Source organism: Salvelinus namaycush, chromosome 7, assembly GCF_016432855.1.
Source record: "Salvelinus namaycush isolate Seneca chromosome 7, SaNama_1.0, whole genome shotgun sequence".
NCBI classification, from domain to species: Eukaryota; Metazoa; Chordata; class Actinopteri; order Salmoniformes; family Salmonidae; genus Salvelinus; species Salvelinus namaycush.
The window spans coordinates 49219589-49235913 of record NC_052313.1 but is presented as its reverse complement, the minus strand read 5'-3'; the positions used below and the strand labels follow the sequence as shown (position 1 = coordinate 49235913).

Sequence of the window (16325 nt, the reverse complement as noted above, 5' to 3'; positions counted from 1 at the left end):
ATTGAGGGCATCTAGCTTAGATTGTAGGATGGCCGGGGTGTTAAGCATATCCCAGTTTAGGCCACCTAACAGTACGAACTCTGAAGATAGATGGGGGCAATCAATTCACATATGGTGTCCAGGGCACAGCTGGGGGCTGATGGGGGTCTATAACAAGCGGCAACGGTGTGAGACTTGTTTCTGGAAAGGTGGATTATTAGAAGTAGAAGCTCGAATTGTTTGGGCACGGACCTGGATAGTATGACAGAACTCTGCAGGCTATCTCTGCAGTAGATTGCAACTCCGCCCCCTTTGGCAGTTCTATCTTGTCGGGAAAATTTTGTATTTTGGGATGGAAATTTCAGAATTTTTGGTGGCCTTTTTGGTGGATTCAGACACGGCTAGGACATCAGGTTTAGCAGAGTGTGCTAAAGCAGTGAATAAAACAAACGTAGGTAGGAGGCTTCTGATGTTGACATGCATGAAACCAAGGTTTTTACGGTTACAGAACTAAACAAATGAGAGCTGTGGAATAGGTGTGATGCTGGAGGTTACAGGGCCTGGATTAACCTCTACATCACCAGAGGAACAGAGGAGGAGTAGGATAAGGGTATGGCTAAAAGCTATAAGAACTGGTCGTCTAGTGCGTTGGGAACAGAGAATAAAAGGAGTCGATTTCTGAGCATGGTCGATTAGATTCAGGGCATAATGTACAGACAAGGGTATGGTAGGATGTGAGTACAGTTGAGCTAAACCTAGGCATTGAGTGACAATGAGAGCGTTTGTGTCTCTGGAGGCACCAGTTAAGCCAGGTGAGGTCTCCGCATGTGTAGGGGGTGGGACAAAAGAGCTATCTAAGGCATGTTGGGCAGGGCTGGGGGCTCTACAGTGAAATAAAACAATAATAACTAACCTAAACAGCAGTAGACAAAGTATATTGACATTAGGGAGAGGCATACATACCATACCACAAGTCTTTAATGTCATAAAATACAAAAATATCTCAAAGTCTATAGGCTAACTTTAAAAAAACACACTATAGTGTAATGGAACGCTACACCAGGAGACTGGTCTACAATGTTTCAGTTTCAAGTTTTAATGTCACGTGCACAAGTACAGTGAAATATCTTTCTTGCAAGCTCTAAACCCAACAAAGCAGTAATCAATAGCAATGTAATACTAAAAATAACACAAGGTAGTACAAAAAAACACACGAGAAATAGAACTAAGAACACTGGAAAGTAAGTGAGCATACTACATATTTACAGGGTCAGTCAGTTTCAGTACCATATTTACAATGTGCAGGGACGCTGGAGTGATAGAGGTAGATATGTATAGGGGTAAGGTGACTAGGCATCAGGATATACAGTACCGTGGAAAAGTATTTGCCCCTTTCTGATTTTCTCTATTTTTGCATATTTTTTTACTGAAAGTTATCAGATCTTCAACCAATACCTAATATTAGATCAGTTGAGTTTACAAATAAATAAAAATTATACTTATTTTATTTATAAATTAACAAAGTTGTGTAACATCCAATCCCCCTTACACTCAATAACTGGTTGTGCCACCTTTAGCTGCAATGAGTGAAGCCAAATGCTTCCTGTAGTTGTTGATCTGTCTCTGACATCTCTGTGGAGGAATTTTGGCTTCTGATAGGATAATTGACATCATCAGAGTCAATTGGAGGTGTACCTGTGGATGTATTTCAAGGCCTACCTTCAAACTCAGTGTCGCTTTGCTTGACATCATGGGAAAATGAAAAGAAATCAACCAAGACCTCAGAAAAAAAATTGTAGACCTCCACAAGTCTGGTTCATCCTTGGGAGCAATTTCCAAACGCCTGAAGGTACCACGTTCATCTGTACAAACAATAGTACGCAATTATAAACACCATGGGACCACGCAGCCGGCATACCGCTCAGGAAGGAGATGCGTTCTGTCTCCTACAGATGAACGTACTTTTGTGCGAAAAGTGCAAATCAATCCCAGAACAACAGCAAAGGACCCTGTGAAGATGCTGGAGGAAACAGGTACAAAAGTATATATATTCACAGTAAAACGAGTCCTATATCAACATGACCTGAAAGGCCGCTCAGCAAGGAAGAAGCCACTGCTCCAAAACCGCCATAAAAAAGCCTGACTACGGTTTGTAACTGCACATGGGGACAAAGATCATACTTTTTGGAGAAATGTCTTCTGATCTGATAAAACAAAAATAGAACTGTTTGGCCATAATGACCATCGTTATGTTTGGAGGAAAAAGGGGGATGCTTGCAAGCAGGAGAACACCATCCCAACCGTGAAGCACGGGGGAGGCAGCATCATGTTGTGGGGGTGCTTTGCTGCAGGAGGCACAAAATAGATGGCATCATGAGGATGGAAAATTATGTGGATATATTGAAGCAACATCTCAAGACATCAGTCAGGAAGTTAAAGCTTGGTCGCAAATGGGTCTTCCAAATGGACAATAACCCCAAGCATACTTCCAAAGTTGTGGCAAAATGGCTTAAGGACAACCAAGTCAAGGTATTGGAGTGGCCATCACAAAGCCCTGACCTCAATCCTATAGAACATTTGTGGGCAGAACTGAAAAAGCATGTGTGCGAGCAAGGAGGCCTACAAACCTGACTCAGTTACACCAGCTCTGTCAGGAGAAATGGGCCAAAATTCACCCAACTTATTGGGGGAATCTTGTGGAAGGCTATCCGAAAGGTTTGATCCAAGTTAAACAATTTAAAGGCAATGCTACCAAATACCAATTGAGTGTATGTAAACTTCTGACCCACTGGGAATGTGATGAAAGAAATAAAAGCTGAAATAAACAATTCTCTCTACTATTATTCTGACATTTCACACTCTTAAAATGTGAAATGTCAGAATAATAGTAGAGAGAATGATTTATTTCAGCTTTTATTTCTAACTGACCTAAGACAAGGAATTCTTGAGGATTAAATGTCAGGAATGGTGAAAAACTGAGTTTAAATGTACTTGGCTAAGGTGTATGTAAACTTCCGACTTCAACAGTATATGTAAATGTCGGGATTTTGCATAGACACTCCTCTGCCTACAAGTAGCCATTCCGGCTCTGCCACTAAGCTATCTATAAATGAACCGGGCTCTAAGGGATATCCTCCGGCACTCACAACGCCAATATTGGAACAGCACACCTTCATTCCACTTCGGCTCACTTGACGAATTGAAGAGGTCGGGCTGCGCATGAGAACGAGCGATTTACTAGGCTATTAGATGAAATATAACAGAAAAATCTAAACAAGCAAGCTATCAAATCAACGAAGAACCGTCCGTAACCTATCACTGTTGTTTAGAAGAGAAAGTTCCATCTCCTGACTCCAACGTATTCCACGGTAAGTAGACTAAAGTGCGTAGGCTTTAAGTGCGTACTAGGCGCTTTTTTTTTTTACTACTAAAGTGAATTCCCACTGTCAAAGTTCCGCAATAGGAGCTACGATGCTAATATCTGTGCATACATAGGCTACTATTCAGAATTGTGTTTTGTAGGCTACAGTAGGTGTCACCGATTACCCTCAAACTCCATGTCATGCATTCACAATCTAACGGTAATGCTGTACAGTGTATAAGCATTAACTCGCTTGTCAAACCTGACAAGCTGAGGATTTCTCCTTTTCAGCCATCAATTTCCTTTGTGTTTCCTGTAGCCTGTTGTCACTGGATCGATTGCGTTCATTTTACGCTGTCGACTCGAACCCAATCTTGCTTGTGCCATTAGTTTCCCCCCGTTAACGTTTAGTAATGACCTTTCAAACACACTCCAGTAATGGCTGAAATAGACTCAAAGCAATACAATGGGTTTTTGCATCTCAGGCGATTTTGGGGGTAGCCCAAACCCGCATTCGAACCCTGGCCCAGCGACTATCAAGCCAATACCGTTGAACCGCTACGCCAAGAGATCCGAGCCTCTTGACAAGGTGGCTAGGTATTGGTTAAGGTTGCTATTGTAACAGTATAACTTTAAACCGTCCCCTCGCCCCGACACGGGCGCGAACCAGGGACCCTCTGCACACATCAACAACAGTCACCCACGAAGCGTCGTTACCCATCGCTCCACAAAAGCCACGGCCCTTGCAGAGCAAGGTGCAACACTACTTCTAGGTTTCAGAGCAAGTGACGTAACTGATTGAAACGCTAGTAGCGCGTACCCGCTAACTAGCTAGCCATTTCACATCCGTTACACTCACCCCCCTTTCAACCTCCTCCTTTTCCGCAGCAACCAGTGATCCGGGTCAACAGCATCAATGTAACAGTATAACTTTAGTACGTCCCCTCGCCCCGACAAAGGGGCGAACCAGGGACCCTCTGCACACATCAACAACAGTCACCCACGAAGCGTCGTTACCCATCGCTCCACAAAAGCCACGGCCCTTGCAGAGCAAGGTGCAACACTACTTCTAGGTTTCAGAGCAAGTGACGTAACTGATTGAAACGCTAGTAGCGCGTACCCGCTAACTAGCTAGCCATTTCACATCCGTTACACTATATTACTTCCTTCCGGAGAGCTGTCCCCACTCGTCTCTATACCAGTGGTTCCCAACCTTTTTCAGTTTCCAAACCACCAACTTAATTTTGCTCTGCCCGGAGTACCCCTGAAGTACCCCCTCATGTGCATTTTACCAGTATGCCTATGGTCTCGAGTCTTCTCAAGTACCCCCAGGGGTCCTAGTACCCCTGGTGGGGAACCAATGCTCTATACGAAGTTCCTCCCCACTGGGCAAAAACTAGTTGAATCAACATTTTTTCCCCCACGTAATTTCAACAAAAATAAATGTTATGATGTTGAATCAACGTGGAAAATTGGTTTGCATTTGTAAAAAGGCATCAATGTAGAATTAGTTTTTCACCCATTTTTTAAAATTTATTTTTAACCTAAATCCAATGTTATGTGAAATGTTCTGGTGATTTCATGTTAGTTGACAACTCAACCAAATGTTAATAAAAAATAGACATTGAACTGATGTATGTACCCAGTTGGTCACGTGTACCTGCCTCTGCGAGGGCGCCACAAACATCTGACACCAACTTCACCCCGGGTACAGCGACTGTCAAACAACCGCTTTAACCGTTAGGCCAAGAGATCAGAACCTCTTGATGAGGCCTATGTAGGCTATAGATGGGTGTAATCTAGAGCCAGGCAGGAAAAAAAGTGACTATGGGGAATTTGACTATTTTCACAGTGTTCGGACAAAAACTTGAAATACCTGAATTCCAACAAATGCCCGATATCCACTCATTATTTGTTTGTGCCAGTAGGCTACAACGTTTTATATCGTCATCCATTGTCTGTTACATTTGTCAGAATTGTATTTTTAACAATTTAGACAGACGTTTCTAATATACAGTAAGTAGGGCCAAAAACTCTCACATCAACACCATTATCCCAGAAACCCTAGACCCACTCCAATTTGCATACTGCACCAACAGTTCCACAGATGATGCAATCTCCATTGCACTCCACACTGCCCTTTCCCACCTGGACAAAAGGAACACATGTGAGAATGCTATTCATTGACTACAGCTCAGCGTTAAACACCATAGTGCCCTCAAAGCTCATCAATAAGCTAAGGACCCTGGGACTAAACACCTCCCTCTGCAACTGGATCCTGGACTTCCTGACGGGCCGCCCCCAGGTGGTAAGGGTAGGTAACAACACATCCGCCACGCTGATCCTCAACATGGGGGCCCCTCGGGTACGTGCTCAGTCCCTTCCTGTACTCCCTTTTCACTCATGACTGCACGGCCAAGCACGACTCCAACACCATCATTAAGTTTGCCGATGACACAACAGGGGTAGGCCTGATCACCGACAACGATGAGACAGCCTATAGGAAGGAGGTCAAAGACCTGACCATGTGGTACAAGGACAACAACCTCTCCCTCAATGTGATCAAGACAAAGGAGATTGTGGACTGCAGGAAAAGGAGGACCGAGCACGCCCCCATTCTCATTGACAGGGCTGTAGTGGAGCAGGTTGAGAGCGTCAAGTTCCTTTGCGTCCACATCACCAACAAACTAAGATGGTCCAAGCACACCAAGACAGTCGTGAAGAGGGCACGACAAAACCTATTCCCCCTCAGGAGACTGAAAAGATTTGGCATGAGTCCTTAGAGCCTCAAGGTTTTACAGCTGCACCTTCGAGAGCATCCTGACGGGTTGCATCCCTGCCTGGTATGGCAACTGCTCGGCCTCTGACTGCAAGGCACTACAGAGGGTAGTGCGTACGGCCCAGTACATCACCGGGGCCAAGCTTCCTGCCATGCAGGACCTCTATACCAGGTGGTGTCAGAGGAAGGCCCTACAAATTGGCAAAGACTCCAGCCACCCTAGTCAAAGACTGTTCTCTCTGCTACCGCACGGCAAGCAGTACTGGAGCGCCAAGTCTAGGTCCAAGAGGCTTCTAAACATCTTCTACCCCCAGGCCATAAGACACCTGAACAGCTAATCAAAGGGCTACCCAGACTATCCCCCCCCCCCCCCCCCCCCCCTCCACACTGCTGCTACTCTCTGTTATTATCTACGTGTAGACACTTTAATCTACCTACATGTACAATCACCTCGACACTGGTGCCTCCGCACATTGACTCTGTATCGGTACCCCCTGTATATAGCCCCACTATTGTTATTTACTGTGTTGTCTAATTATTTGTTATACTTATCTCTTACTTTTAAGGTATTTTCTTAAAACTGCAAGTTAAGGGCTTGTAAGTAAGCTTTTCACTGTAAGGTTTACCTACACCTGTTCAATTCGGGGTAAGGGGCAAATAAAATTTGATTTGAAGCCCCAATGCAATTCTGAAGTCTATTGGGCCTACATCCACAGTGTGATTTCAACTGATTTTGCTGTATATTCTAAAATTAATTAATTATTGTCTTTTGTTGAAATTATAACGACATTCCAACCATGTTCACCATTATCCAGTCCAATTGTGGCATGATTCCACTATTTATCAGTTTGCATCAGTTTCAATGCAGGACTTTTATTTTGAAGGCGAACCGCTGATTCGACTATTGCTGCTAACTTTACAGTCGTGGCTTGTAGCGTATCACTATCGAAAGTGCAGCGTTCCGACTGAGAAGTTTCACTTGAATTCAAGTGAGAATCTCTGAGAAAATGTTGTTACTCCAGTTGTGACGTTTCACCACTAACGTTTCATCTTTTCAACCAAAAGATGACAAATACGCTTTTGACAATTAGCCTCTAAACTTATTAATGTAGATAGTTTGACCATATTGTCAATGTTAAGCGAGTTAGCTAACTTTTTTTTTATTTGCATCGTTAGCTACCTTATCAATTTATTCAGTCTATACTTATTTTTCAAATGTTATTTTTTTTAAATTATATTTGTGGAAATTAAGTTATTCAAATAAATAAATGAAGCCATAACTCCTAGGCTGTCTTAATATCTCCCCTAACTCTCCTGTTGCACTCTCTATCACTCTTTCTCTTTGTCTCTCTGCCTCTGTCACTCTCTCTCAAGCCTGCAGTCATGACTGAGAACATTCGTATCAACAATCCCAATGTGAAGTACACAGATACACACATCGAGGCTCAATACTGCTACCATACTACTGCTGTACGCAGGGACGGAGACACACTCACAGTGAGTCACACACACACACACACACACCAGCATCATCTATCTCATTTCTAACTGTGTAACTCTCTCGACTCCACCCCTCCAGGTGACCCCGTCCGTTAGTGAGCTTGAGTTCCGTACTGAGCGACGTGTCCCCAAGCTGGGGGTGATGCTAGTTGGCTGGGGAGGAAACAATGGGACCACCGTCACCGCTGCTGTCCTGGCCAACAGACTGGGACTCACCTGGAAAACCAAAACTGGAGAACAGGTAAGGTGGTGTGTGTGTCTCATTGATCCAACTTTGTAACTGTTTTTTGGCCTATTTTCCAAAGACATGTCTCTTCCCTGATGCAGAGCCTCATTATACCCCTAATACAGTGATGGGTTCACACACACACACTGATATGATGGGTTTCGTGGAGTGTTAAGGGCTTAACATTGACTGACACACTAATGTTTACAACACAGGCAGTCCTTTACCTTATATTTTTATTTTATTTTACCTTTATTTAACTAGGCAAGTCAGTTAAGAACAAATTCTTATATTCAATGATGGCCTAGGAACAGTGGGTTAACTGCCTTGTTCGGGGGCAGAACAACAGAGTTCTACCTTGTCAGCTCAGCGATTCGATCTTGCAACCTTTCGGTTACAAGTCCAATGCTCTAACCACTAGGCTACCTGCCGCCCCGGGGCATAATTACTGGGCATCATTACTTCCCCAAATGTGAGTTTTCTTTTTTCCTGTTTGAAAGAATCCCTCAAATCATTCTCCATTTAATGCAGGGATATTCAAAGTTGGGGTCACGACTCCTAGTGGGGTCCCGGGGGGAATTGCAGTGGGTTCGCCAAAACAAATTTAAAAGTAAACATTACTGAATAGGATAATATAAAACGTTTTTGAGAAAGATCATTTGAAAAATAGAGTGCATTTTATTTATTGGTTTTCTTAATTCTGATAAGAGAGATGAAAATGTAGTGAATTGAAGGTTATTTGTTGATGTACAAATCCCAATTTAAAAAATAAATACATTTTAAATGGTAAATTAAGGTTGTGTCATTAGATTTTGGGTGGGGTTGGCTGAAATTCTGGGGGGGGGAAAGGAGTCCCTGTATAAAAAGTTTGAATACCACTGATTTAATGTGTTTATTATTCAATACCTATTTATTTTTGTTCTGTCTGTCTTATTACCCTCTCCCCCTTTTCGAACCCCCCTCCCCCTTCCCAGAAAGCCAACTACTACGGTTCCCTCTTCCAGTCCTCAACTGTGTGTTTAGGACCGGGGCCAGATGGAAAGGAAGTTAACATTCCGTTCCGTGACCTCTTACCCATGGTGCACCCTAATGATATCGTCTTTGATGGTAAAGGAGTGTGTATGGGCATGTCTGTGTGTGTCTGTATGTAATCAGAGAAGGAATGCTGACCCTAGGTCAATTCTTCAGGCGCCACTGTGGAGAAGGAGAAGGTAAAAGGCTCCATGTGGAATGTCTGTCAGGCTGGTTTTTTAACCTCCTGTTTAACTCTATCAGTTTATCTAGCACCATTATTCAGCACTGCCCTGGAGGCAGAGGTACAGTATACACCTCTGGTCCTCTAGTCTAACTGGTCCTCTGTTCTTTTGGGCCTGTCTGACAGGTTTTCTTTCAAGAGACATTAGGTTTGTAAAACGTTAGCTAACTAATTAAATAAAGAGAGTGTGTGTCAGGCTGGGACATCTCATCCATGGACCTGGGCAGTGCGATGGAGAGAGCCGAGGTCCTTGATTGGTCCCTCCAGGAGAAGCTCCGCCCACACATGAACTACCTCCGACCCAGAGCCTCCATCTATATCCCAGAATTCATAGCTGCCAACCAGGCGGGCCGAGCAGACAACGTTCTGAAAGGGACCATGGCTGAACAGGTACGCCCAATCCCAAGTAGTGTGTGTGCGCCTCGTACACCCTGTCCCCTAACCCCTTATCTCTTACCCCATAGACCCTATGTGTCTCTGTCTGAGTAGTGATTCTTCTCTCTCTCCCTCCAGGTGGAGCAGATCAGAGCAGACATTCAGGACTTCCGGCATTCAAGCGGTGTGGAGAAGGTCATCGTTTTGTGGACGGCCAACACCGAACGTTTCTGTGACCTCACAGCCGGGGTCAACGACACGGCCAAGAATCTCCTGGCTGCCATACAGGTAGAGATCTGACAGATCTATTCTCTCTTTCTCTCTCTTTTACTCTCTCTCACTCTCTCTTTTACACTCTCTCTGTCTCTATCAGTCAGGTGGGGAGGTGTCTCCCTCTACTTTGTTTGCCGTAGCCAGTATCCTGGAGGGCTGTGCCTACATTAACGGTTCTCCCCAGAACACGTTTGTCCCTGGGGCGATAGAGCTGGCTGTGGAGAGAAACGTGTTCATAGCAGGAGATGACTTCAAGTCTGGTCAGACAAAGATCAAGTCAGTCCTGGTCGACTTCCTCATCAGTGCTGGGATCAAGGTGAGAGGTCGACCCAGTCCATTTGATGTTTCATTCACTTTAATCGGACTTCTGTTATATGAACAGTCCCCGTTCCACTTGTATAATGACGAAGTACATAATTATACAATTACTAAGTTATTCTAAATTACTATACAACATGTTAACACTGTTATTACAATGATCGCACCAAGGTATAAGAGCAATTTCATGTGTGTAAACACTAGGTTAATACCAGACTGTACAATAACGTGTTGCCGTCTGTTGCCATGACAGCCCACCTCCATTGTCAGCTACAATCACCTTGGCAACAACGATGGTATGAACCTCTCAGCACCGCAGCAGTTCCGCTCCAAGGAGATCTCCAAGAGCAATGTGGTGGATGACATGGTCAACTCCAACCCTATACTGTACCACAAAGGGGAGAAACCTGACCACTGTGTAAGTTTGCGGGTGTTTTTGTGTGCGTGTACCACAGAGAAACCTGATCTGCGTTAAGAGTTGAATGTGTGTGTGTTTTTTCATACCTGGTAGATATCAATTGCATTTGTTTTACTAAGTGGCAGAAAGTACTTGTAGTTTTTCTTGAGAAAAACTTGACTCAGTTGTCTTGCTGCGTGTGTGTAGGTGGTGATTAAGTATGTGCCGTATGTGGGGGACAGTAAGAGGGCGATGGATGAATACACCTCTGAGATCATGATGGGAGGAACCAACACTATCGCAATGCACAACACCTGTGAGGTGAGTCTCTCACACACACCACACACACACACCTACACCTCGACCTGATTTTTCTAACAAAGGTGTCTCTCTCCAGGACTCTCTGCTAGCCAGCCCTATCATCCTGGACCTGGTCCTCCTCACAGAGTTGTGTCAGCGTGTATGTGTTCGGCCCCAAGGATCAGAGACCTTCCAGTCCTTCCACAGTGTCCTGGCTATCCTCTCCTTCATGTGTAAAGCTCCCCTTGTTCCCCCTGGGGCCCCGCTGGTCAATGCTTACTTCAGACAGAGAGCCTGCATTGAGAACATCATGAGGTCAGAACACATACCACCCTGTCTTGTTAGGGATTTGTCTTAGTGGTCATCAATCGTAATGTTTGTTACTGAACTTCCTGTCTCTATTGTCCAATAAAATGTTGTGCTGGTCTCTGTGGTTATATGCATTCAGTTTTGCAACTGACTAGGTATCCCTTTTCCCTTTCAGAGCGTGCCTTGGTCTCCCCCCTCAGAACCACATGCACCTGGAGCACAAGCTGCAGAGGGGCTTCCTGCCTCGCCACGACAACCGTATCTACGACAATGTGGCTACCAAGATGGTCCTAAGCACCGGTTACCACGCCTCCCAACAGAATGGTGTCTGCGCACACGTGGTGAAAGAGGCAACGATTGGATAATGGTTGCAGATTAGGTCTCTGTCATCATAGGGAAGATTCTAGAAGTGTCCACAGCCATAGAGAAACAATTACATCCATAGTTTAGTTTATTAGGATCCCCATTAGCTGTTGCACATGCAGCAGCTACTCTTCCTGGGGTTACACAATATTACATATTCAGATACTTATATACAGTGCAGTTAAATTAGATCCATAGAAAGTTAGCCAAACTCTTTATACAGCATACTGTATGATCATGTTTTATTTGGCCTATTTGTGTAAGATGCATACAGTAGGAAAAATTGGCACAAACCATTGTAACTTTTGGATGACCAGTTTAATATTCTGTGGTTTTAGACTCGTATTGCTCATACATACAAACTTAACCAAACTCTGTTCTTGTATTTGTTCCAATGACATGTAAAATGCAATGTTACCCTACCATCCCTACCCTGCTTGGAGTAAACTAACGGACAACAATACTTCTTCTGCTACTTACAGCTATTTTCGCTCACATCTACGATACCTGTATTTAAACAATTATACATATATTTCTAATTTCTCCTTCAAGTGCTGGATTTTCGCCCACAGCGGCCAATCCACCATTCATTCTGATCGTAAATCCAACCCTCCAGTGTCCACAGATTAACCCATCTTTCCCAGTATAATGCCATTTTTATATTTCCTTTTGCAATACATCCCTCCATTTTACTATGATGTCTTTTGAGTCCTTGTAACATTTCTACCGATATTGCCAAAAAAATAAATACTTTACCCAAGAGTATAATCATATTTCCCATTGACTGATCTGAAAAAACACGATCTCTTAACAATACAGCTTCCATGTTCCTGATATTATGACATAACAACCATCCCTGGACCTGACTCAAAGTGAGCCACCAATAGACAGAACCAGAAAATATATTCTAGTGATTCTGCTTCCTCGTGGCAGAGTCTGCAAAAGGCTGACTGTTCAATGTCCCATATATTGAGCATTATTTTTGTAGCAAGTATTTTATGTAATAGCTTAAATTGAAACAAACGGATTGTGTATGTCAGTTCATAGACCCGATGCCAAGGTATTGGGACATCAAAAACCTCTTCCCAAATGACTAGAATTTTTATACAGTACTGCTGTCAAACCTTTTGACGACAGTTTTTTTCTTTCTCTATCAGTACATTTTCTCTATCAGTACACCATATTATTTGCTGTAAAATTAGATCTGCCTTTTCTGGAGGATGAAATTGTAATACTTTAAAAAGGAGAATACTTTAAAACAGGGATCCATTGTGAATCCAACAAAAATGTAAGGTTTTAATATGCAAAAAGGCTAAGAGCCCACTCAAACAGGATGGGCCTCTCTTAGTAGCTTGCTAGAAAACCAATTTGGATGTAGATACAATGGAGGCTTTAAGAGAGGTTTAATGCCGTAATATTTAATAGTTTTAACCCTACAAACTTATATTGGTCATAAATATGCTCGTTTAACTTTATCTGGTTTGCCATTCCAAATAAGGTGAATCCCCCCCCCCCCCCATGATTTGAAAAAGGATTCTCCTGGAGATGGTAGAGCCATGGAATAAATATGTAAACTGCAATATCACGAGATAATTAATCAGGGAAATCTTCCCTTAAATGGATAGGCGTTTCCCTTTCCACTGTTTCAAGATTCTATCTATTTTGCTTTTGATCGAAGTTAGTTGCAAGATCGCTCAACTTTTCCAGGATATGTTACATCAAGCACATCAACTTCACCATCCGCCCATTTAAAATCGGGTGACCACATGGCAATTTAAAGTTTGTATCTTTTAGAGACCCAATCCGTAATATACAGTTGAAGTTGGAAGTTTAGATACACTTAGGTTAGAGTCATTAAAACTAGTTTTTCAACCACTCCATAAATTTATTGTCAACTATAGTTTGTTTTGGCAAGTCGGTTAGGACTCGGTTAGGATCTACTTTGTGCATGACACAAGTCATTTTTCCAACAATTGTTTACAGACAGATTATTTAAACTATAATTCACTGTATCACAATTCCAGTTGGTCAGAAGTTTACATACACTAAGTTGACTGTGCCTTTAAACAGCTTGGAAAATTCCATAAAATGATGTCATGGCTTTAGAAGCTTCTGATAGGCTAATTGACATCATTTGAGTCAATTAGAGGTGAACCTGTGGATGTATTTCAAGCCTACCTTCAAACTCAGTGCCGCTTTGCTTGACATCATGGGAAAATGAAAAGAAATCAGCCAAGACCTCAGGCAAAAAAATTGTAGACCTCCACAAGTCTGGTTCATCCTTGGGAGCAATTTCCAAATGCCTGAAGGTACCATGTTCATCTGTACAAACAATAGTACGCAAGTATAAACACCATGGGACCACACAGCCGTCATACCGCTCAGGAAGGAGACACGTTCTGTCTCCTATAGATGAATGTACTTTTGTGCGAAAAGTACAAATCAATCCCAGAACAACAGCAAAGGACCTTGTGAAGATGCTGGAGGAAACCGGTACAAATGTATCTATATCCACAGTAAAATGAGTCCTATATCGATATAACCTGAAAGGCTGCTCAGCAAGGAAGAAGCCACTGTTCCAAAACCTCCATAAAAAAGCCAGACCACGGTTTGCAACTGCACATGAGGACAAAGATTGTACTTTTTGGAGAAATGTCCTCTGGTCTGATGAAACAAAAATAGAACTGTTTGGCCATAATGACCATTGTTATGTTTGGAGGAAAAATGGGGAGGCTGGCAAGCCGAAGAACATCATCCTAACCGTGAAGCACGGGGGTGGCAGCATCATGTTGTGGGTGCACTTCACAAAATAGCTGGTGCACTTCACAAAATAGCCTGGCATCATGAAGCAGGACAATTATGTGGATATATTGAAGCAACATCTCAAGACATCAGTCGGGAAGTTAAAGCTTGGTCGCAAATGGGCCTTCCAAATGGACAATGATCCCAAGCATACTTCCAAGTTGTGGCTTGGAATGGCTTAAGGACAACAAAGTCTAGGTATTGGAGTGGCCATCACAAAGCCCTGACCTCAATTCTATAGAAAATTTGTGGGCAGAACTGAAAAAGCATGTGTGAGCAAGGAGGCCTACAAACCTGACTCCGTTACACCAGCTCTGTCAGGAGGAATGGGCCAAAATTCACCCAACTTATTGTGGGAAGCTTGTGGAAGGCTACCCAAAACGTTTAATCCAAGTTAAACAATTGAAAGCCAATGCTACCAAGTACTAATTGAGTGTATGTAAACTTATGACCCACTGGGAATGTGATGAAAGAAATAAAAGCTGAAATAAATTATTCTGACATTTCACATTCTTAAAATACATTGGTGATCCTAACTGACCTAAGACAGGGAATTTTTACTTGGATTAAATGTCAGGAACTGTGAAAAACTGATCTTAAATGTATTTGGCTAAAATGTATGTACATTTTCAATTTCAACTGTAGTTGGGTTTAAGACCAGAGAAACTGGAGGAATTATCCAGGTCCTCAATGAGCCCCTTCAAGGTTGAAGATTGAGGACTCAAGAGAACTTGAGTCAATAGCATACATTGGTACTTTTGTCTTTAATCCCTTAACTTTTAGGCCCTTCATTGTTTATGGTTCATTGAATAAGCATGGGAAACAGTGTTCAAACCCTTTACAATGAATATCTGTGAAGTTTTTTGGATTTTTACAAATTATCTTTGAAAGACAGGGTCCTGAAAAAGGGACGTTTCCTTTTTTGCTGAGTTTATTTACTCAAAAAATATATGGGGGATTGGAAATGATACAGACAATTACATTGATAGAAGCCACAATCTATCTGCAATATTAAAGTTACGGTTGCTATGACATCACTCACAAACACATCTTCCCGTCTTAAGTCAGGTTCATCATACACAAACACACACACTTCTCCTCTCCTATATCCGCTCTCCACCGCAGCCAGGCCTTCCCACAATCCCCCAAGGGTTCGACCTATGACCCGAGAGAGGTGTATTCTGGGTAATGTTGTTTTCATAACTCCTACCACCCTGGCTCTACAAACACACAGGACCACAGAACATATGCACCACACACACACACACACACACACACACACACACACACACACACACACACACACACACACACACACACACACACACACACACACACACACACACACACACACAGATCTGCAGTCAGAACTAGTCTAGGTAGATAAATACTTCTCAATACCACACACAGACACCCCATGACTCCCTCTCCTAACAATGTGTTGATCAGTGTGGTCAGTTTATAGTAAAATGTGGATAATGGTTATCAAGGAGACCTTGACTAATAAGAAAAACAATGCTGTTTCCCCGTCATTTTACTGATTTGTTTTCTTTCAGTTAAACCGATACCGATTACAAATGAACGTCATGTTCGTACGACATCCTAATCTTTATGTAATTAATTTAATGTTAACAATTCAATGGCCATAATGAAATAGATATGGTGACAGAGGGCAGCCTTGTTTTAAGCCTCTTAGCAATTCAAAGTTGTCAGAAGTAACCGTTATTTATTATTTCAGAAATTCATAAGTTTGATAAATCTATATTGGAATGCCTTCAGACGAGGGGTTTTCCTCATCTGAAAGGAATCAATTGCCAACCATAGTTCATCATGTGTAATTATGCCTTCACCAAAAACTGTGTTGAAGATAGTTTAACATAATTTTTTGGGGGAGATGGGAATACATTTTGTAATATCCAAGTGAGGTTGAAGAAAGGATTTGGTGAGAAGGATTTCTCCATGTTTGTAAAAAGAATTGTAGGTTATTTTTGGTAGCAGTTCTATATTGAAGGTTTCGGGAAAGGTTGGTGCATTTTTGCCATTCTCCATCCAATTTGATGTTTTTTTAGATAAATTAAACCGATCTTT

At 42.6% G+C, this 16325-nt stretch overlaps 1 protein-coding gene across 3 annotated transcripts; it reads left to right on the top strand.

Moving 5' to 3' along the window:
• Nucleotides 1-3075: 3075 nt before the first annotated feature.
• LOC120051348 (inositol-3-phosphate synthase 1-A-like) lies at nucleotides 3076-12208 on the top strand. Of its 3 annotated transcripts, none has more exons than XM_038998173.1 (11): nucleotides 3076-3347; nucleotides 7501-7616; nucleotides 7699-7860; nucleotides 8820-8952; nucleotides 9297-9490; nucleotides 9614-9763; nucleotides 9849-10064; nucleotides 10320-10484; nucleotides 10671-10784; nucleotides 10861-11078; nucleotides 11248-12208. In XM_038998173.1, exons 2-11 carry the CDS (start codon nucleotides 7503-7505, stop codon nucleotides 11435-11437), a joined length of 1656 nt encoding a protein of 551 aa, XP_038854101.1. In that variant the 5' UTR covers nucleotides 3076-3347; nucleotides 7501-7502; the 3' UTR covers nucleotides 11438-12208. The 3 variants fall into 3 exon arrangements, with proteins under 3 accessions (XP_038854101.1, XP_038854100.1, XP_038854102.1); XM_038998172.1 differs by having other exon boundaries at nucleotides 7494-7616; XM_038998174.1 differs by lacking the exon at nucleotides 7501-7616.
• The last annotated feature ends 4117 nt before the right edge of the window (nucleotides 12209-16325 follow it).